General features: G+C 39.2%; 3 protein-coding genes across 14 annotated transcripts in view; 2 read left to right on the forward strand and 1 right to left on the reverse strand.

Annotated features, from left to right (window-relative positions):
- The first annotated feature begins 1,868 nt into the window (after positions 1–1,868).
- Positions 1,869–16,728, forward strand: LOC118443567 (G protein-coupled receptor Mth2). 2 transcript variants are annotated; one of them, XM_035870759.2, is made up of 8 exons: positions 1,870–4,482; positions 9,391–9,691; positions 9,767–9,995; positions 11,839–12,062; positions 12,320–12,398; positions 14,205–14,386; positions 14,459–14,642; positions 14,714–16,728. In XM_035870759.2, the coding sequence occupies exons 1-8, from the start codon at positions 3,805–3,807 to the stop codon at positions 15,048–15,050; spliced, it is 2,214 nt and encodes a 737-aa protein (XP_035726652.1). In that variant the 5' UTR covers positions 1,870–3,804; the 3' UTR covers positions 15,051–16,728. The 2 variants fall into 2 exon arrangements, with proteins under 2 accessions (XP_085518366.1, XP_035726652.1); XM_085662240.1 differs by lacking the exons at positions 11,839–12,062; positions 12,320–12,398 and having other exon boundaries at positions 1,869–4,482.
- Positions 16,729–16,772: 44 nt separating this feature from the next.
- The window catches only part of Nha1 (Na[+]/H[+] hydrogen antiporter 1), a 45,304-nt gene continuing 40,109 nt past the window's right edge, over positions 16,773–21,967 (reverse strand). For both annotated transcript variants that reach the window (XM_085662242.1, XM_085662241.1), the window contains exon 6: positions 16,773–18,501. In XM_085662242.1, the coding sequence (XP_085518368.1) occupies positions 17,974–18,501 (528 nt within the window). In that variant the 3' untranslated portion in view covers positions 16,773–17,973. The remainder of the gene's footprint in view (positions 18,502–21,967) is intronic.
- Positions 18,495–21,967, forward strand: part of LOC118443588 (uncharacterized) — a 66,227-nt gene continuing 62,754 nt past the window's right edge. For all 10 annotated transcript variants that reach the window (XM_085662248.1, XM_085662246.1, XM_085662243.1 and 7 more), the window contains exons 1-2: positions 18,495–19,113; positions 19,923–20,151. In XM_085662248.1, coding sequence (XP_085518374.1) covers positions 19,042–19,113; positions 19,923–20,151 — 301 coding nt within the window. In that variant the 5' untranslated portion in view covers positions 18,495–19,041. The remainder of the gene's footprint in view (positions 19,114–19,922; positions 20,152–21,967) is intronic.

The following is a 21,967-nucleotide window of genomic DNA, read 5'->3' on the forward strand; positions in this document are numbered from 1 at the left end:
AGATCTTTCCCTTTTTTCTATTTATTGCCCTCCTCCTTCCTCTGTTATCTGTATGGCGTACGATCATTTCTTGTTAGTAAAACGAGAAACTCTTCTACGTGCTTTTACAGAGTTTATGGTTCAACAATCCAGGGAGTCTCGCATAAATTGATATTTTTACTCGTTACGAAAGATCTTTAATTCACATAACATTTAGAGAATTTTATCAATGAACCGATGACTCGCAGCAGTTGTTCTCATTGAACATATATATAACTTTCGATCTTTTCTATCCCCTTTTATCATATTTCCTGATCGAGCAATGATCATGAAAATTCGAAAGAAGGTAGACCTTCGATGTTTTCAAGAGATCCCATCTGTCAAAGATGAATACAAAAGAAAGGAAGAACAAAAGGCGAGAAGATAATGACTCGAAAGAGGGGGCCAAGAGTGAGTGGATGAGAGTGCCTGGAAGAAATAAGAGAGGGAAAAGAAACGAATGGAAAAAAGGTATTCCCCCTATGGAGAAGAAATGGGATAGAGAAGAGGCGGGAGAAAGATAAAGAAAAGGAGGTTAAGAAAGTAGAAAGAGAGATTGTTTGTGGATGTCGAAAGCTCAGAGGGAAACGATCGAACTTGTCGTTGTTTCTTCTCATTTCATGGGAGAATATCTCGATGCAACTTGTCAAAGAAAAAAATAATAGGGAATGAAAGAGGTTTACTACTCGAATGTGGATAATGCGTGATCAATGATAAATGTGCAAAAAGAGAGGGTGAAAGAGAGAGAGAGAGAGAGAAAGACAGAATACGTCGTTAAGGTAATTGGCTGAGCCATAAAGTCCAATTGGTCATGCAGATTTTCCTGCCTCAATGAACATAATTCCTGTTAATTGCATTAATGAGCGCGCGACAACAATTAATAGCAGTTGGATGTTTGCGAACGCTCTTGCGTTCGCAGCACCGTCGCTACCATCACCATCACAAACTTACCTCTATATTTGTCTGATGCGTATGATGCGATACAGAGAGAACGCGGAACATCGATATAAACGTCGAGACGGCGATTCGTACCGTCGAACTACCGGATACTGGCCTACTGATTACGATAACGCTAGTAAATACATCTACGATAGAATGAAAGAGTTCTCGCAACATGACAACTCTACTTTCAATATTTCGAAATATATACGTACAATGCGCGTCAGAGGCTTTTTTTAGTCTGGATAAAAAAAGTCCTCTGAATTTTCTACTACATATTGAGAATTTGCAAAATAAAATAAAAAAAAGAAAAACAGACAATAGATTTTTGTATAAAAACTCGATGCAACCTTTTCAAAAAGTTCTTTATGCATTTTTTAGCGTTACCACAATAAAAATAGATTTTTTGTTATATTCTTCACGTACTTCATATAACATAAAAATATCTTCGTATCGTGAAAAGCGTCGGTATATTTTTATATCCTATTGGACATATGTAATCGCTATGCGATACCGATCAGCTGTCAAGTTTTCCTCGATTACACGATAACGGATAAGAGGAAAGGGAAAAGATAAACGTATAGAAAGTAATAATCGATGGATATTGTCGCTAGGAGGATTTCTCTTAATCGTTTTCCTCTTGACATTTCTTTCGTTAAAATATACTTGAAATATCAATATAATGAGACTCGTCACGAAAAAAAATCATGGCAGGTAGTTTCTTAGGTTGAGCTAAAAACCGGCTTAACTTCTATAAAGGCAATAAATACTAAAGGACTCGTGGAGAAAAAAAAAGGGTAGGGATAAAGCAAGTAGGGTGAAAATGACCATGCTTTTTATTGGAGAAAGGAAGAGACGCGTTCTCCCTATCCTATTTCGTTCGACAAGTTGAATTTCAGTACGTTCCTACTAAGCGACCGAACGAACGAGCGAACAGTCGCGTTCGTGCGTTCGTATTAACCGCATCGAGCGGCCTTCTCCGTCGTATTCTCATCTTGATCAAACGAGGAAAGAAAGAGATTGAGAAAGAGAGAGATGATAGCTACTTACGAATGATTCGACAATCGTCGATAGTTCGAGAGCAGAGTTGAAAACTCAATCAAAAAAAGACGACTTTCCGAAGATTTTGTAAGATATAATTTTCGAGTTACGGGGGGGGGAGAGACAGAGAGAGAGAGAGAGAGAGAGAGAGAGAGAGAGAGAGAGAGAGAGAGAGAAAGAGAAAGAGAAAGGAGAAAAGCAAATGTCGACCCGCTACTAGACGCCTCTTCGTTCTCGGTGAATATGAATGGAAGGAATAGCAATTTGAGGAACGAGCGAAGCTCGGTCCGATTTGGATCTAGCTTTTAGTGGGTGGAAGAAGAGAAAGAGAGAGAGAGAGAGAGAGAGAGAGAGAGAGAGAGAGAGAGAGAGAAGAAACGGAGTAATAACAAGGATAATACTAATAACGATTGGGACGGGCCTAGGAGCTCGGCGAACGACGAAAATTGCAAGATTTGTCTGAAAGGCGAACACGATCGTGAGGGAATAATAAATCAGGAAAAGGAAGGGATAAAGCGAGAGAGAAAGGGAAAGAAAAAAGTCTTGCTCGGCTCTCGGCAGAGTTATCGGCGAGAAATAGCAGAGAGAAGCAGTGGATGAATAATAATACGAGAAAAAAAGAAGAGGAAGAAATAGAGACTAGGAAATAGAACGATGTGAAAGAAAGAGAGGGGATACCTCGTGATAGGATAATTCGAAAGGACGAAGCGTAACTCACGAGATCGTGCACGAAGATTAGAGTTTAAGGCACGCTGAAGAATTCTTACAAAGAATTATCGCAAAGTGTAGATAGTTTGGTCTAAGCGGAAAGGACAAAATCCCGAATTATTCATTGAGAATTTTAGAGAAAAAAAGAAAAAAAGTGATATTTTTCACGAGCGTCTAATTGATTTCGCGAAGGAAGAATAGAAAGTAGAAGTAGAAATTTTATTAAAACACTCGTTAGACCGTCGTTAGATCGTCGTTAAATCGTCGGTGATGCTTTAAGATTTTCAAAGGTATACCGGAGAGAGTTCAACGTCACGTTTTCAGCACGAGGATCGGTCTCGTGCCAACCTTATCTACTGGCTAATTTATCGAACTTACCCTATTAAAGATAATTACGTGACTGCTCGATAGTACTACTTCTAATCTAGCTTCCTAGGTATCGCGGAATAATTTATTTTATTTCCTTCCTTTTCGACTCGAGAACGCAGAGAGGAAGCTTACGAATGTAATTCGTTTCGAGTTTGTTACTTCGTTTTATCGCGATTAACGGAAAAATCTTGGTTTCTCGTGGAACGAAACGGGATCGAATTTTTACTTGTAACGATAAAGCTCGTAAGTGTTGTTCCGATTCCCTAACGCTATCGATACTTAACGACTTTGCTAATGATCCGAGGAGTAAATGATTAGGTAGTAAAAAAAAACCAACCAACTTTGTTCTATCATTTATTTGCGGTTAATCTTCTCTTTTAGTTTCTCCTACCTTTAGTTTTCTCACTCGACTAGAGATCCAACTTTCGAAAGAGAGATCACTCAATATTCTCATATATCGTCGTTGTCTCATATACGGTGTGTGTGTGTGTGTGTGTGTGTGTGTGTGTTTACGGGTGCGTGCGCAACACGCGTGTGAAAACGATGATAAAGAGAAAAGAAAGAAAAATGATGAAGAAACGCAAAGAACAACGAAAGTGATTTTACTTTATTACTCGCGTCGGTTCAACGTCGTACGATAGTCAGGGAGAACGTTTCCTTGCAAGGATAATAAAAAGAAGAAAACAGAAAAGAAGAGGAAAGAAAAGAAAAGAAACAGATCGTTGAGAAATGAAGAGAAACTTGGAAGGATATCCGCTCGCTTTGTCCTCGTCGAGAAATTATCTGGTTCTCATTCTGATCTTTCTATCCGTGAAAGTATCGACGAGCAACGAGCCTCGAATGAGAAAATGTTGTCTACCGCAGGAAATTTTTTCCGGCCGATCGAAGGTGGACTGCGTTCCTGCGCCGAACCAGGCGATGGAATTGCATCCTTTATCAAATGGCGTCAACTTAGGTATTCCTAGGTGCGAGAAACCGGAGGATATCACAACGACTTTTATCAATGAGATCAGACCAGACGATTTCCTCAGAAGTCCAGCTTGTTTGGAGATTCTCCGAAAGGAGTCTTCCGACGAGGAGTTCCCAATAATCGTTCATTGTCACTCGAACGAGGACGACACGAGGAAAGAAGCAACTGGATTGTCCTTTCCAAAAATCACAACGATTCGAAGATGTTGTCCGAAGGATACCCTCTTCGATCCTGATACGAGATTCTGCGTGCCATCTATATCCTATATCAACGATACCTCCTTCCTTTCTTCGGGCGATCCCTTTTTCTCATTCTTACCGATCATCGACTCGATCGATTTTCTAGCAGTGAAGAGAGGTCCACCCAATTGTCCGCGAGTCATATTCGATTTTCGTATAAACTCAAGCAATTTGATCTTCGAGAATCGAACTTTCAAAGTAAGTATTCTCTCTTTCTCTCTCTCTCTCTCTCTTATTAGTCCTTCGAATTTCCTGAAATTAGGAGCTTTCGAATTAATGCGGTATTCGCATCGTCCACGATGCTTTACGTGCATACGTATGTTCCCTACCGCTACTAGTGTTTGTTTGCATCGAGCACACACTGCTGTATTTGGACGATTTATTTACAAGTTTGCACGATATAAACAGATCTACACGTGCATCTTGAGTATTAACTTTCGCGTAATTAAAAAAGCAAAAAACCCGTTTTTAAGCTAACCCTGCTATGATGATAATACCTATATTCTGCGTGAGAAAAAAAAGTGCACCAATGTTCGATAATGGGTATTATCACAAGGTATGATCTTCGATAAGCTTTTAAATCAGTAATTTATTCGTGCGATCGTAAAGGTACGTGTCGGTCGTATATCGAAGATAGGTACTTTTGATGATGCTGCAAAGAGCCGTAAAAAAAGTGAATAATCGTTAAAATTTTCGACCGCCCCGGATTTGAATGTTTCCCTTGGCTTTTATCGATTAAAATTTCGTGAGAAAATATGAAACGCGTGAAAATATGATCCTTACATTTTTTCTTTGCAACATTGTAATGCATCGTAAAAATGAATAGAGAATGGAGTACATTGAAATACGTTATATCTATCTATCTAGAATACAAAGTGTATCGATGTTACACTATGTATATTCTTTGCTGTCACGTTGAATCTTTTCAAAGATACGCATCTCGTTTGGGATTGATTTACGTAGCGGGGAGAGGAACCATTTTTCACGATGGTAGCGTTTCTTGTTTTCTCTCTCTCTCTCTCTCTCTCTCTCTCTCTCTCTCTCTCTCTCTCTCTCTCTCTCTGTGACGATTTCCTATAGCGGCGGTCGTTGATCCTTGACAGGATGCCGCATCTCAAAGTGTCAAGATGCGTCAACGTAGACGCGGACGCTCGCATCATTTCCACCTAGCTACCTTCCTACATAGGATTCGCTCGATCCTTTATATACTCTGTCACATTGCTACGTCATTTCTTGCGGTCGAGCTTATATAACGGCGCCACACGTGCGACGCGTGTCATGTGTGGATTTTGGATGACAGTTTTGCGGATATGTCAGCCGAACGAGCGCTCTTCGCTATTTACATACTCGTCTGTGCATGTACGTTTCTATGTACCATTTACCTACGTACATATTTTCTTCTCACAGCTTTCTCTTGGATACACTCGCGTGCTATTTTGCATCATTAAAGTATCGAATAAATAATTTAGTCGATGGTTATGAAAGTGCTCCGAGTCAGATATTTTTTCTTCCTGGTTTTTGTCTTTTTTTTTTTTTACTTTTCTTTCTTTTCTTTTTTTCTTTTTTACTTTTCTTTCTTTTCTTCTTTTCTTTTTTTCTTTTTTACTTTTCTTTCTTTTCTTTTTTTCTTTTTTACTTTTTTTCATCTACATTGATGTAAAAATAAATGGTGCATTCAATTTTTTTGCTTTATTGACTCTTAGAATTATTGGCACATTGTTGAGAATTTCATTAAAAGAATCGTTATAAATAAGACCATTCACGCAAGATAAAATCGCTCGAGTATTCGTTTGAGGCACTTTTCGAGCGAAAAGTCAAGGTAAACGATCGTATCGCGAAAGAGGTGGTAACGTGCACGCGTCGTGCAACGGAACGGTGCGAGCAATTTCTGACATATCGTCTATGTTTATTTTATACACATAAAATATTCTCTGCAAGCACATAGAGAGTTACATCAAAGTAACGAGAAACGATTCCAACGTTGAATGAGATTTATCGTCGATACGATGCAAAACGGACAGAATTTCATACCTCGATGGAATGAGAATAAATATTTACGTCCATCGTATGGACAATATAATGCTTCGGTATGTGCATTCGAATGTATATATATATGTGTGCATATATGTATATATATATACACACACACACACACACACACAAATATGTTGTTTTGTTATTCCGTTCTGTCGAATTAAATATCCAGATTCTGATTCTTCGATCGAACTCGAAGGAATCGAAATATCATTCGGAAGTTGTCGATTACGTAGGCAAATACATCTTTTGTTACTTTGCGGGGAATTCTCTTGTAACCTTGGTGGCCGAGGATCACTCATGGAGTAATTTTGAGATTAAAAATAATCTGTGCGATCAAATACGTAGGCGTATCCTGAATAAAGAAGAAAAACTGGTTTTGCGTACGTCGTTGTCAGAATGAGATACATCGTGTAGATAATCTTTCAATCGTGTGCTATTCTTTAGTCGCGAGGAACGTAACACCTGTTAAAAGTTAAATCGCTGAATTATCCAATCTATACGAATTGGCAGCGTATCAACACAGCATCCTTTTGAAATTCTTATCTACCCTACTAGGATAGGAAGACTCTAGACGCTGCTTCCGACCAACGTGTTCTCAATTTTAAACTACAAGATAGAAGAGAAGGATCTCCGATATCGGGAGTACGTGTTAAACGATAGTTTGATGCTCGGTAAATTTAAACGATTATTCGAGGGCTTAGATTCTCGTTTAACTATCCTCGTAAATTTATTTCTTTTACTCCCTTTCGCAGGCTGTAACTTTTTGAATAAATTGATCGGAATTAAAGCTATTTTACAACGCCCTAAGATTTCTTTTATCGAAGATATATACATATTCGTAGAGGATCGATTTTTACGAAGGCAACATACGTCGTTGTTAGAAGAAAAGCACTCGAGATAAGCAAAGATCGCATTAGAAGGAGCCAAGCTGATCCTCGTTAACATCCAAGCTCCCTTTATTCACCTTTCTTATTGACACGTCGTGAGATCGAGGAGAGCGGAACTTAACGACGACGTCGCCGTCATCATCATCATCGTTTGCCGGAGAATTTCGTTAACCAATCGCGATGACGTCGTCCTCGTATCGTCGTAGGATCCCTCATACGGTTCCTTCATTACAAACAAAGTTGCGACAGGCACATTAATCTCTCTTGAAGCGAATCTCTCGCAACAGCCAGTCAACCAATAAGCCGACTTGCTTCGCGACCTCACGCCTCACGAGTTTATCTTTGCCGGCTCTTTTTCTTCCAAAGATAATATTCGAGGAAGGGCAGCTTCTTATCCCCGACGGATGACGAAGAAAGATATGTCTCTCGAAACTAACTATGACTTTTACGCGAAAAAGAACGTAAGCCTCGCGATTTGCGCAAGGGAAAAAAATCTTCAACAACTAATAATACTATTGACATTTAAATCCACGAACTCTTGGATGAAGATGCGAATAGTAATAAAGATAGATTGGATAAAAAAATTTGTCATCACTATCACTTTAAACATTTCTTTTCGTTGCCTCAATCGTTCCCATCGGAAATATCGATTCGAAAATATTTTGCGCTTGAAAATAATAAAAGAAGATATTTTTAAAATAATCCTTCCCCTTAAAATAATCTTCCTCTCGGGAGAGTGACTCTTATGCGAGAGATCTCAGGGAATTTCTTATTCTCCGCTGCTTCTCTCTCTCTCTCTCTCTCTCTCTCTCTCTCTCTCTCTCTCTCTTCTCCCCTCCTCTCCCCTCCTCCCTTTATCTTTCCGACGAGTCGAAGCTAATCGAACGTGCCTCGTAACACGAAAGTAGAATCGCTTGCTCCCTCACGAGGATCTTTTGTCGGAGCTTCGAAGAGTTTCAAAAACTTCCTACGTTCGGTGAAAAGAAAAAGGAAAAGAGAGCGGGAGAGAAGGGTAGTCGCTGTTGTTACTACTGCTGCGGAAACGAACGCTCACGGTAAATAAATCCGACTCATCGTTGGAAAATTTGCGGGGCGTGGTGGATACTTTGAACCGGTGCCGTAGTTGAACGGCGCGGTTCTTCCGCAAGGATGAAGGACCACCGCATTGCGGGAAGTACCTTCGATGTCGGATTAGACAAAGGGATTTCTGTTTCTTCGTTCACTATCGTTACAAACTTTGTCACGATATTCCTCGTACTGACATCTCAATCTTCGCACAAGCGATTTTTCTTTGAAAAATGATTAGAAGCATTCGCATGTTAATCATTAGTAATAATAAAATAATTGTTTTAACTGGAAATTCCAAAGGATTCGTTGGACGTTGCAACCTTGTAACGCAAAGCCCTGTGCGCGTTGCGTGTCACCGAGTGATTAATTAATTCAAATACTATGAGCCATTATTAACGATATATTATGTAGCCATGTTAATTAGTAATCAATCGTATGCGCAGTGATAGCGTTTATTCGCGTTATTATGTCGCGCGTTGGAACTCGATCGCTATCGCTTTGGAATTCTCACGAAGGAGAGAAAATGTATTCGTTAGTGGTTACAAATTTCAAGGCGAACGTTCGGTCGAGCGTTACATAACGACGGTATACTTTCTTGATTCTTTGTATTTCTCGATGATTGTGATTCTTTCCGTTCGCTTACTATACATCTGTCTGCGGTGAAGTCTCAAGAAGTCTCTTCCTCTATCTCGAAAGAGAATATGCAGAAATATATCCGATTAATATCGAAGAGTAATCGCAATTAGACGAATCATAGGTTGGAGATATCGCGACTATTATTTTCTAATTAAAAGATAATAAAAGGAGAGATCTCGAGATTTCCGTGTTTTCATGTGCTCTTGCTTTTATATCGCATAAGTTTTTTTTTTTTTTTTTTTTCTTTTTTTTTGTGGAAAAACAATAGAGTTATGATCGAGTCATCCCGTTGTTCCCATTCGTCTTCCTCGCGGCATTATTCCGATGCATGACTCACAAATTTCAAGGAAGTTTTATTAAGTATTCATCCGATATGTCGGGCATACGGGCTCATCTCTTTTTCTCTCTTCCTCTCTATACGCGCTCGGCAAACATACTTGCAGCACGATCGATCCTATATCGGCAATATAATTTTTAGGGTACACTGTCGTTGAGCCAAAACGGACGTAAGAAAGAAGAGATCAAGTTGACGGAAGAGAACGCTTGCATCGAGCTAACTCCGGAATCCACGATCTCGAACGGAAAACTGATCCTACGGCTCTGCCGAGATGAAGAAATTTGTTCGGAAAAGTCGTGCGTCAGGAAGTGCTGCCCGGAGGACCAGTTTCTGATATCAGGAAAAAGAGAATGTCAAAAATTGTATGACGATTCGATCACACCGATCGAGTTTCACGAGCAGATTTTGAATTCGTCGATTCACAAAGATTTTTTCAGAGAAGGTTGACCCCTACGGTTATTACTAAAACTCGATGACTTTTTTTTTTGTTTTCTTATTTTTTTCTTTTCCCATATAGATTATGGTCTGCTCATTGGCAGAGTGTGCAAGGACAGAGGAATGTATCCCGTGCGTCCGGAAGAAAATTGGAGCATTACCCCTGAAGGATACATCGACGTGCCCGATTACAAGATCTATGATCACTACGAGTACTGCATGGACATCTTTTACAACAGCTCCAATTACAAGGAAGGCCTTTATCCCTTCGTGTGTTTCCCGAAGGATATTGACCCACCGTGTCAACTACGGTACGATACTATGGATGCTCTCTCTCTCTCTCTCTCTCTCTCTCTCTCTCTCTCTCTCTCTCTCTCTCTCTCTCTCTCTGTCTCTCTCTCTCTCTCTCTCTCTCTCTCTCTCTCTCTCTCTCTCTCTCTCTCTCTCTCTCTCTCTCTCTCTTTTATTTTCTCCTACTCAAGCACGACTTTTCGATTTGTCCTCCAAGATTCGATGATGGTCTCCATTTATTTATTTTTTCCAATTCTATTTATTTGTACGTATACGGTATAGAAGATACAATAATACGCTAGAAAAATGCATTTGTCAATGAGGTGAAAACTAACGAAATGAAGGAATTAACGAGGACGATTTGCCGAATGTATTATCGCATAACGCAGAGAACGAGCTATTATTTATGATCGTCGTGGTAGGGATTACGGCCGCGCGTTCCAATCATCATTGTTGAGTAATTAATGCGAATATTTGATAACGATAGTACGCGTTTGCATTATCTCATTTCTATCGGTATTTATTATTTTCAAATTCCTACATTGACGATATCACGCTGCTTCGAACGCAAATGCATGCGCACGCGCACACACATATACGTATATTTAATATTATTATTAATATTACTACCTTTCGCTTTACAACTTGCATACATATCATCTTCTTCCTTTCCTTTTATCTCCATATTATTCGTTGTTGCAGGTTAATGAATTTCGTCTTGCGATATCTTATAATCCTCGCGATCAATTTTACAAAGACCGAGATCTTAACCCGTTTCTGTATCAACAGAGATACAGAGCTCTCCTTTGAGAATAATTATTATCCTGGTTTAGCTTCTTTTCGATCTAAGCTCGTGAAAACAGTATCTCCTCGCTTTACCATTTTCTTCTATCTATCTCTCCCTCCCTATCCGTCCTCTCGTTTCGCGCGAACGTGCGCTTCGAGACAATGGATGGGCGTCGTTTATTGCGTGGAAGGTTTGTTTAACTTTGCCGAGTTTAAACAACTAAAGCAGGCAGTTCAGTTTCACGAAATCCAATAGAAGGAGAGGAGATGGAGGCGATCGTAGAACATCCCCGTTCGTCGCTCTACGTTTTCTACTTTATGCGGATCGTCTCTCTCTCTCTCTCTCTCTCTCTCTCTCTCTCTCTCTCTCTCTCTCTCTCTCTCTCTGTCCAATGTGTGCATGCGCGTGGGCGTGTAACGTGGATGGACACGGTCGTAGAGAAGAGAATTCTCTCGGAAAGTCGATTCCTTTATAGAACGGATGCTCGAGTTTTGATTCTCTACGCTGCTGACTCGTTTCGCGTCCCTTTTGCAACCCCTCGCACTTGCAACGCTAGCAGACGTTTACAACGAACGAGTCGTATATCTTCCAAGAGAAGAATAAATAACGATAGACGTATGGCAGACGAAAAGAACATGTTGTAAGAGCAAGTGGAGAAAGAGAGAGAGAGAGAGAGAGAGAGAGAGAGAGAGAGAGAGAGAGAGAGAGAGAGAGAGAGAGAGAGAGAGAGAGAACGTTTACCTCGAAATGCCTGTGTCGAAATATAACTCTATTTTTCCAGTGTTTCGAACATTCCTATGGTCGATTTGTAATTTTATTTTTATTATTTTTATCTTTGTCCACAAAAGAATGGGTACCTAATGGTCGTTGTATAATAAAAGAAAAACAAATTGAATGGCATTTTCGACCACAAGTTGCTTTTCGTTTTGTCACAGCACCTAGAGTGAGGTGTATTTAAAGATTATGTATTCCGAGAAGGCCGGAGGCAAGGTTCGAATAGACCAAGTCCTATTCAAAGGGAGTCGTTTAAAGAAGATCGTTTCTTTTATACGGCAAGTCGACTTTGATGCTTTCAGGTGCAGCATTAATAGCGTACTTCAGTTGACCAGCTGCGCATTTTTGCTGACAACGTTGGTGGTCTACGTTTGCCTACCCGTTCTCCAGAATCTCCATGGCAAGACTCTCATGTGCCATGTCGGCAGCCTCCTTTTGGCTTTCGTTTGTCTGCTTTTGATCTCCTGGCTGACTCCAGACAGTACTACAGAGGAATCGATGACCACGGTATCGTGCAAATTTTTAGGTGAGCGTGTGCCGCGTGGGTTAAACGGCATGTCGCAAAAATCATTCGAGTATAGAGTTTTGAAAAAGCGAATAATCCTGTTAATTTCTTTCCCGAAAAACTAAAATTACAGCGGTTATTCGCAAACGTCCAAGATCGATCATTTTATTTTGATCAAATTTTTTCTCCCTATTCATCTTGAACACATAGAATTTAAAGATCTCTTTTCGTCGAGATAGGTGTTCGAACTACTAATACCCGTACTTCCGTTTTTGCAGGCTACGCGATGCTATTCTCTTTCCTCTCGGCTTTCTCATGGCTCAACGTCATGTGCTTCGACATATGGTGGACTTTCGGGTAAGAAATTGCTTTCGATAAGTCACTCACTCTTCCATCGTGATGTCTTCGATCGATAAGGATTATATTAGACGCCCGTGGCTCGTGAATCTTGTGTGTTTCTTTTCCTTCCTTTTATCTTCCATCCTTATCCGCAGCTACTTACTTTAGATTTTTTAATTAAATATTACGTCGATATCGAGTTTCGTTTTGTAAGATAGGAAATGTTTCAATTTTACGAAACGAGAGAGTATAGAATTACTTCTTACGAGGATTATCTTCTAACGTACATTCTTCTAGCAAAACTTTCTCTTCGTGTTAATTGAAATAATGATCTCGACTTTATAATATTACCACGATTAGACGACTAGCTGGGGAAATATTATATATGTATATATATATATGTACATTTTTAATTTTCACATCTCGACATCTCGACATCTCGCAGTCGTACCATTCGCGTTAATTTTCTGATATGCACCCGAGGCTCTCCCTAATTTCTGCGCTAATGAACGCGACTCTGACAACGCGTTCGCTGCAAGTGTGGTGGTGTACCTACGATGCGGTCCGGTTTCATTCCAAGGCATTTATTTTACGATTATATTTTAAGATGGAATGCGAGACGACGTTTGCATAAATATTTGTAATATTAAGGTACGTTATAATTTACTCTGACGCGTTGTAAACGTAGATTACGTCGCTATGAATACGTTCATAATTTGGTATGTATTACGTGGTCAGTTTCTAGCGATTTTAACTCTAATTATCCCTTTCTATCTCTTTCTCCCTCCGTCCTTTCGTTTAAAGTGCGTAACCAAATTACTCTACGAGTTTATGGAAAATTCGCGAAATTAACGCATAATTATCGTGTACTGCGCGCGTTCATCGCGATCTATTATGAAAGTTCAATTACAAAAGAACATCGTTAAAACGAAACACGGATGAATTTTAGTTGTTTAATCGTCGCATTTATGGAATTTACGATACATGTTATAAATATTAATACGAATCGATATAATACCATTGACAGATTTAAATATTATCGAGGAATTAAACTTTATATCGCAAATTTAACAGATTGACTTTTTTACTCTTTTATTGGCAAATATAATATATTTATATTCTTGCGAGTGTAAAAGGGCGTGTTGAGCGATGTTGACCCTATAAAATAGAGCGCTATCCTGGCTTCTCTATTTAACGATTTGCAAAGACTCGCGAATCTCTTCTAGCGGCACTTTTGGAATCGACGAATCGAATGGCGGAGGACGTGCGTTGTCTCTCGTCGTTCCACGGCCTTAACTTTGTTTGTGTTTTCAAGCGGCTATTCTAGACGGAAGATTTGTAAATGCGCGAAGAAAATAGATCCACGCTGACGATCGTCCCACGTAGCTTTTCCAAGTTCGAAGCCTAAGCTCGCGATCGAGTTATCGGAATTCTAAGAGATATCTATGAGAGATCTATGAGAGATCTATGAGAAATCCATGAGATGTCATGTTTCTTTACTTATCGGCCGTCTACCGAGAATCGAGAATAATCTTGTCTGACAATACGTCGGATTCCTTTATGTAACTTTATCTCAAGGACGTCGTCGGGAAGCGAAGTAAAATCAAGTGACAAAAAAATTCTTATTCCTCGTCGCAAGTAACGCAAAGATTTCTCGAGAATAGAAAAAGGCAAGAGGCGCGTTTTTTCTCTCTTTCTTTTCTTTTCTTTTTTTTCTTTTCTTTTCTTTTCTTTTCTTTTTGTTTCCTTTGAAAAAGATTCACACGCTTTCGTCGTCTCCTTCGTACGCCATTATCTCCCTTCTTTTTATCTTTTTTCCTTCAGCGGTTCGCGTGGAAACACATCGACGAGAGGAAGAGGACACAGGAAAAGATTTTTGTTGTACTGCGCGTACGCATGGGGCCTGGCCTGCTTGATTACCGTCCTAGGAATCGTGGTCGATCACACCGACTTTTTCCCAAAGTATTTGCGGCCTACTATCGGACGAGCAAGCTGTTGGTTTACATGTAAGATTATTTTTATTCCAACCATATGGAAGATTCATTTGAAACATCTTCTACTTCGACATTGCTTCGTAGCTGGAAGTAATCTTCACGGTGAACTCTTGTTCTTCATCGCACCGTTGACGCTTCAACTTCTAATCAATATCGTCTTCTTCGTTATCACATCTATAAATTGCAACAAGGTAAAGACTGAGATAAACAGAGTGATCACGGATCCTTCGGACATTAGAAACAAACGATTTCAGGCCGATCGAACCAAGTAAGTGCTTGAAGATCTTATTATCGTAAAGTTAAATCGTACATTTATAAGACTTTTTTCATTTACCGTAGATTGATCATGAATATAAAGCTGTTCATCGTTATGGGAATATCTTGGATATTAGAGATTGTCTCTTACTTTCTCAACAATTACGCCAAGGATTTGCAATGGCGCGAAGAATTCTTTTATGCTTCGGACACCTTTAATTGCCTTCAGGGACTATTGATCTTCATTCTCTTTGTTCTAAAGAGCCGCGTATATTATGCACTACGAAGAAGATTGGGGTTTGAAGACAAGAAACGGTTGTCGAGCAACGCAACGACCGCCGTACACGACACTTGTAGGGTGAAAAACAGTGCTAGCAATAGCACGCTTATGTCTACGTTTCAAGTGAGCTTGACGCCATGACGAAAACCGGACAAACATTTTACATAGATCGAAGTATTACACTTAATCAGGGATTTCTTCAAAGCGTGCGTTATTTTTGCGCCTTTGGTTTATGGCACTCCAACTTTTCAACTCTTCCGCTTTAATATTCTATTATTATTACGTTGTACTACGCGTTCCGCGAAGAGGAAAGAAGTAACAAATTCGACCACAAAGATCTTTGTGTATAAAGTTAAGAAAATGACGCCATCGACGTTGCGTTCGTTTTTTTACCTTTTTCTTTTTTATCTTTTTTTTTTTCTTTTTTCTTTGTTTGTTTTTTTTTCTTTTTGGTCCTCTAAGCGAGATCATCTCGCACGAGATCATTCAACTGGGCTGGAACTGTCCGGTTAAAGTTTTTAAGATATTTACGACTTTCTTATGGCAGATATTTACGCTCGAAAGTTTGAGTTTAACGAGCGATGTTTCTGCAATCTTTAAATCCGTTCGTACAGGCAGTAACGTTCTAGCCAAGCTTCGAGCGATTATTTTTGTTACCTCGTAAATGAGTAACGATGGTCGGATACTCGATTCTCTAGGAAGAAAAAAAAAGCTGTCTCTCGTGAGAAATAGCAAAGTTATGAGGAAACACGATTCTCCAAGATCTTTCAAAGTTGAGAAACGATAAGTGAGAAGCTGCCTTGAAATATTAACTATCATCTAGTTATTGAAAGCGAACGAAGTGACATACATATTTGTATATTCTTCGAATCGGACATTGTTATGAATCATTTTCGAGAAACTAGTCGTCTTCTACGTTATACCGACAAGGAAAAGCTTTTAACGTATTTGCAATTTGCTTCATACATTTTCCACGCTTGTAACTTAGTTCGAACACGTAGCTCGTAGACCATATAGAATCAAACGAAGACGAAATCGAGATCGAGTTCTCTCGTAAGATACCAAAGAGGCTTTCTCGTTCGTAACGTAAGCTGATGTTCTCAAGGAGTAATCCTATTACGTCATTAAATTTACCAAAGAGAGAGAGAGAGAGAGAGAGAGAGAGAGAGAGAGAGAGTGAATGAGCGAGAGGGGAAAGAAAGAGGGAGTCTTTACAATTTGTTACGAAGAAGCAACACGCTCGGAGACATGTGTCCTAAATGATAGCGTATAGTTTTATACAATGCGACAAACCTATCGTATTTTTCTTTTCCCTTCTAAGCGTACGGCTAAGCTTTATAAACGATAATTGTTCATTATATAAATGGTACAAGAGCATGCGTATAAAAAGTATCAAAGGATTTTGATTAAAAAATCATTTTTCTAGAAGAATATTTCTCTTTTCTCTGTTATCGTTTCTCTTTTATTCAACTATACTCACATTTGTAGATTTACCACGATACTTGTAGTTTTTGGATTTCCGAAGGAAAAGAAAAAAAAAGAAAAAAGAAAAAGAATCCTCGGCAGCATCACAATTTCATCAGCTTCGTTCCTTCGTTCATCTTCGAACTTCCGAAGTAGTTACCGGGCAAAGAATAGTGAGGTTTCGGAAAGTTGTGCCAGCCGCACTAATTTTCCTGTTTCTCCATGCATATTTCTCCTTTTATTTCTTTTCTTCGTAGACTATCGTTTCTTCTTGGAACAGGACGAACGATAAGGAGAAAGAAGATATCGCTCAAAGACTGATCCTTATCGCAGAAATACTTTTATTATTATATATATATATATATATATATATATATATATATATATATATATATACGAAAATCTTATCTCGCGAAGAAACGTCATATATTATTTTAATCGTATCGTCGATTAACTTTGAGAGCGTTCAATTATTGGTTACGTTTATAAAATATCATCCTCGCTAGATTATAGATGAATTCTTATTATACTATGTTTAACTCGTTATCTTTGTCATCGCACTCTCGTGTAATAGGTGATAAGCGGCATATAAGCGCAGAAAATATGTACAAATATCTACACGCGATTGGAAATCTATATAATCATAACGCATCTAATCTTACAGAGATCTCTACAATTCAAAAATGTACAAACAAAACCGAACCTTTAGATGTGAGCAAATATGTACATACACGTATAATCTTTATTTTCTCATCTTATTTCCCTAAGTTTATAAAATATTATTTCGTTATCATTCGACGAGCCAAAATAACTTTATTTTCTTTTCATTCTTAATATAATTTTCATTGCAAATGCAACATCGCCTTGTCCTTTTCCTCGTTGAGAAAATATGTTATATCGATCGGACAGGAAGTAAGTCAAAAAGAGAAAACAAAAAAAGAAAAAAAACGTCGATAGTACAACAAGGACTCGTATGTCGCGTTTCGTACACGGTTTATTCCTTTGGTACTCGAAAGGATGGCAAATTCGAGGAAAAATTTCAACTTTTTATCCGCAACATCAGACAACCGAGCAAAAATAGAAACGACAAGAATGGTATCGGATGACTTTTCTCAAGGACTACGATCTTCTTCATCGAGAAGAAGGATGCACGTAAGAGACTAAGTTTTTTTCTTTCTTCTTCTCTTTTTCTATTATTTGTCCGCATTGACCTTACGAAATAAAGTTCTCTTCCCGGAGACCGAAGAAAGTCCGAACTCTTGTGTACATATGCGTAGAGGTACTTGCGCTCTCACCACACACGCACGCGCGCACACACACACACACACACACACACACACACACACGAACATGTACGTACATACATAGCTTCCCATTTACGCGGTGAGATAATAAACAAAACGTAATAGCTAGAAAAAGAAAAAAAAAGAATGACGACACACGGAGAACGAGACAAGGATACGTATTTCCTTCTCGAGGCATCCGTCGATAAAAAGACAACGAGTAAACGAACGAACGAACGAACGAACGAACGAACAAACGAACGTAAGAAAAAGAATATAAAGTAGAAGAAAGAAGGCAAAGGTCGAAAGAAAATTAATCAAGGTTTCCTTTCGCTCGCAGTTTCTTCGAGATCGGGATCCTCGTTGATGATCGAAATATCTCGTATCGAGGGTCTTCTCGTTTTCCAAGCGTCTGGCGGTGCGCTAGGAGTCGTCGTCTTTGTCAATAATTTTGGACCGGACAACGATATGATGATCGCGCCGGTCGGTGCCGTTAATAAAATAGAAAGAACGCAAAGAGTCAGTACCGTGTTCGCGTATTCGACCTGCTCGGCATTATCCCGATTAACCTCGTCGAGAGTGACCGGTCCTAATGCCGCTTGCACCGTAGCTTTTGCCATCCACGAGAGAGCAATAAAGACTTTTTCTTTCGTATTGAGCTTGCTACGAATTCCTACGAATATCGTCACGATTATCCGAATAACGATACCGGCTATGAGACAACTGATCCCAAGATAGACGGTTTTTCCTTTCAGCTCGGCTATTGATATCTGCGTGCCGGTGATCCCGAAGAGAATCGGCTCGAATATCATCCAGAAGATCTCGAAGGACGTTGCCACGGGATTCTGAAACAGAAGAGAATTCCTCTGAACACGTATTTCAACGCATTCTAACGTATATACAAAAGTACGTCATTATTTTAAGGACACCCTATATAAAACGAGCGATCAAGGAAGAGAATCTCGATCGACCAATCACGAAACGGACGAGTCTATTTCGAGTCGAGCGCCGTTATTACTCCCATAGAAACTACTCTCGTTTAATTTTTTATCCATAGGATATTTCTCTCTTCCGATCGATTATTCGTTGAAATCTTGAAGGAGCTACGATTTGGCGTTAAGCTCGCATCATCGAGTCCATATATCCGTACGATCGAGAAAATATAACGAAAGAATCCGAAATGGACGAGTCCATTTTTCTCGGGGTATTATCCGTGGTAAGAGACGCGTCGACGAATCACGAAGCAGGACTAGACGATCGTCAAGAATTTTCAACCAATCGCATGCGCCCTTTCGCGCGACTCGTTACGATTCTTCGTCAGTCGATTGTTTCGTTCGTTAAGATTCACTTCGACGATCGGTGCTCCTCTGTTAAACGCTCCAATCATGCAGAGAAAATTGATGATATTGCCGACAAATAGCAGCTACATCTTCTTCTATTCTCGGCCATCGCCTATGGTAAGTCATTTACGTTCGAACTTGCACGCTTTGATCCAAAAGACCGTCGCTCTTTCGCTTTCTTTTGAACGTCGTTAATCATAATAATATAAAATCCTTTTTCTTATGCATGTATATATATATATATACATATATACATATATATATATATATACATATATACATATATATATATATATATATATATATATATTTCCGATATATTAGATCTAATGTATTTTACGATAATTTGACTAATGAGTCGATAACCATAAGCGATCCATGATACGTACATATATAGCCGTGCATATAGATGTAAATGTAGACGCCAGTACGCAAATTTGTCTCGAAAAAAGAAAGGATATCCTCGATCGATCAAAGCTAAGAACGTTCTCTGTCGCTGCTCGTTTGCGAATGGGCCTGTTATCGCGTTCGTACGGTTAAATGTATACATATGTATGTATATATACAACAAGGAATAGGACAAGGAGAAAGAACGAAGGTTATTTGACTCAAATAAAATACAAACGTTTCTTCTTCGCGTTTATATACATATGTATTACTATCGGTGTCGTATCAGTTGGCAGAGTGCGGCTCGATGGATCGCAAGGATTCCGATCGTAAAAGTATTTGCTTTCTTTTTCTTTCTTTTTCTTTAAGTGTACGAGTTGCGCTCGTCTTTTTATTTCCAATATTTTTCCATGTGCATGCAAATGTGTATAGGATGCTATTTTTTCCTCCCTTATGTATGCGCACTCGTTGAAGTCTCACGCGTATGTTATGCATAAGAGGGCGTAAATTTGCGAGCTAAGGGATATTATCGTTTATAGGGTGCTAATTTGAGAAGACACACGATACGTCGCGTTATTGCGGCGACATTACGGCGCCATGCAGCAGAGGACGTATGTACTACGTTATACGTAGGTACATATCTCGAGGTGAAGAGGGGGTTTATGTTAACGTCGAGTCTGATGAGCATCGTCGACGGTTCGAGAGTATCAAGGTCCTCTCTTCTATTGTTCTCCCCTCGATGCGATCGAGTCACCTGGATGTCACGCAGTGAGTATCATCCTGCCATAATTCTTTATTCGTTTCGTTAACGAACCGATCATCTGAAAATTTGAGCTAATCGATGCCCGAAAATCTTTGATAAAATTCCATCGAAAAGTTAACTATAGAAAATTCTTTCAATATTTGATAGATAATAAGCCCGTACGTTTCTCTGCGCTTTTTCGTTATTCTAGATATATATGGATACATACGTGTGCGCGCGTGTACACAGATGTACACGGTATATGCGGATAAGAATGGAAAAGACGCCGGATGCAATGGATAGAATAACATTTAGAAGCGCCAGTAGTTGGATTTATATCCTAGATATTCATTATGAACCGTTACTCTAGGAACACACGCTATGGTGCTTATAATTAAATCTGCTCTTGCTCATAACGCCGTCATTTATTCTCTTTCTAGTGCTTCCAAAGAACGGACGCACACATTCAAGAGGACCGTCGATATTATTAATATTTCACCTTGCATATCGCGTTACTTAATGAACGTTACGTTTAACCATTCTTTACTCGTCGTACATCGTATTTGTTAATAACTCGACTACGTAACGTTATAGATATTTCGTTCGACCATTATTCCACCTATTCAGCGTATAAATCTTCGTTTTAACTGGAATGAAATTTTAAATTTGTTTGTTTGTTTGTTTTTTTTTTTTTTTTTTTTTTTTTTATATTACAAGTACAATCATTTCGATACGTTAATATTATGCAATTTATTATAAGACGGTATTAACGCAAGATTTCTAAACTATTTGATTGATTCGGATTCATACATTCGGAAGCAGTATCAGGTACCTATGTATATATATATATATATATATATATATATATATATATATATATATATATGCGGTTGGAAAAGTTTACATGTGCCTTGATAGCTTTACGCTTCGAGACACGAAGAGACCAACCAACGTACGCGCTACGATTTAGTCGAATTAGCGTAGAATCGAGTTAAGTTCAAAGTTACGATAATTGCCATTGTCTATGTACCTGTGTACCACGTAAAGTATTACGGCAGGCTATTGTTTAGAATGAATCCCATTTTCCGACTTTGCCCGAACGCGAGTTGCGTGCTGTGAACGATTTTCGAGCAGGACGAATCACTGAACTGAAAATAATTATTTTACGATCCGTCGACTTTCGTTTCGTTACGTTTTGTCTCGTCTCGTCCCCGTTAGTTAGTTTCCCGAGCGACACTTTGTCGACCGAGTACGTTGACTTTTAGCAAAAATTCCTCTGGCAAAGCGCACGGAGGTACGGTTTATATAGAAATGCAAATATACGAGTACAGCCACCGTTATTCTTCTGACGCGTATTCTTTCACCGTCGAGCTTTCTTTCTTCTCTCGAGGAAAAAGACAAAAACAAGAAGCAGAAGCAGAAGTAGGGGAAGAAGAAGAAGAAGAGGAGAAAGGATAACAAACACATTTCCGAGCAAAAAACGGCTAGCAGGGTACCATTCGTGGTTGTGATTATCATCCGAATTAGCCTGTCCTGTAAGGATACGTTAAAATTAATGGTGCATACTTATGAGAAAAATTTGACGAGAGAGAGAAAGAGGGGGGGGGGAGTCGGAGAAACGACGAATTACAACTTCGAATAAATCGAGAAATAGGAGATTGGGGAATGTAAGCGGGCGGGAGGGGGGGAGACCCGAAGAGGAATGTAACGTCAATCTGGATGTTGCCTGATTTCACGTAATTGAATAGCAGCATCGCTTATGTACGCGAAAGGCATGCCATTAATTAAGACCAGAGCCAACGGAATAAGTTAATTAGAGGTTGTCACAGTACTTTCATATCC

Source organism: Vespa mandarinia, chromosome 17 (genome assembly GCF_050613455.1).
Source record: "Vespa mandarinia isolate Hongniang chromosome 17, ASM5061345v1, whole genome shotgun sequence".
Lineage (NCBI taxonomy): Eukaryota > Metazoa > Arthropoda > Insecta > Hymenoptera > Vespidae > Vespa > Vespa mandarinia.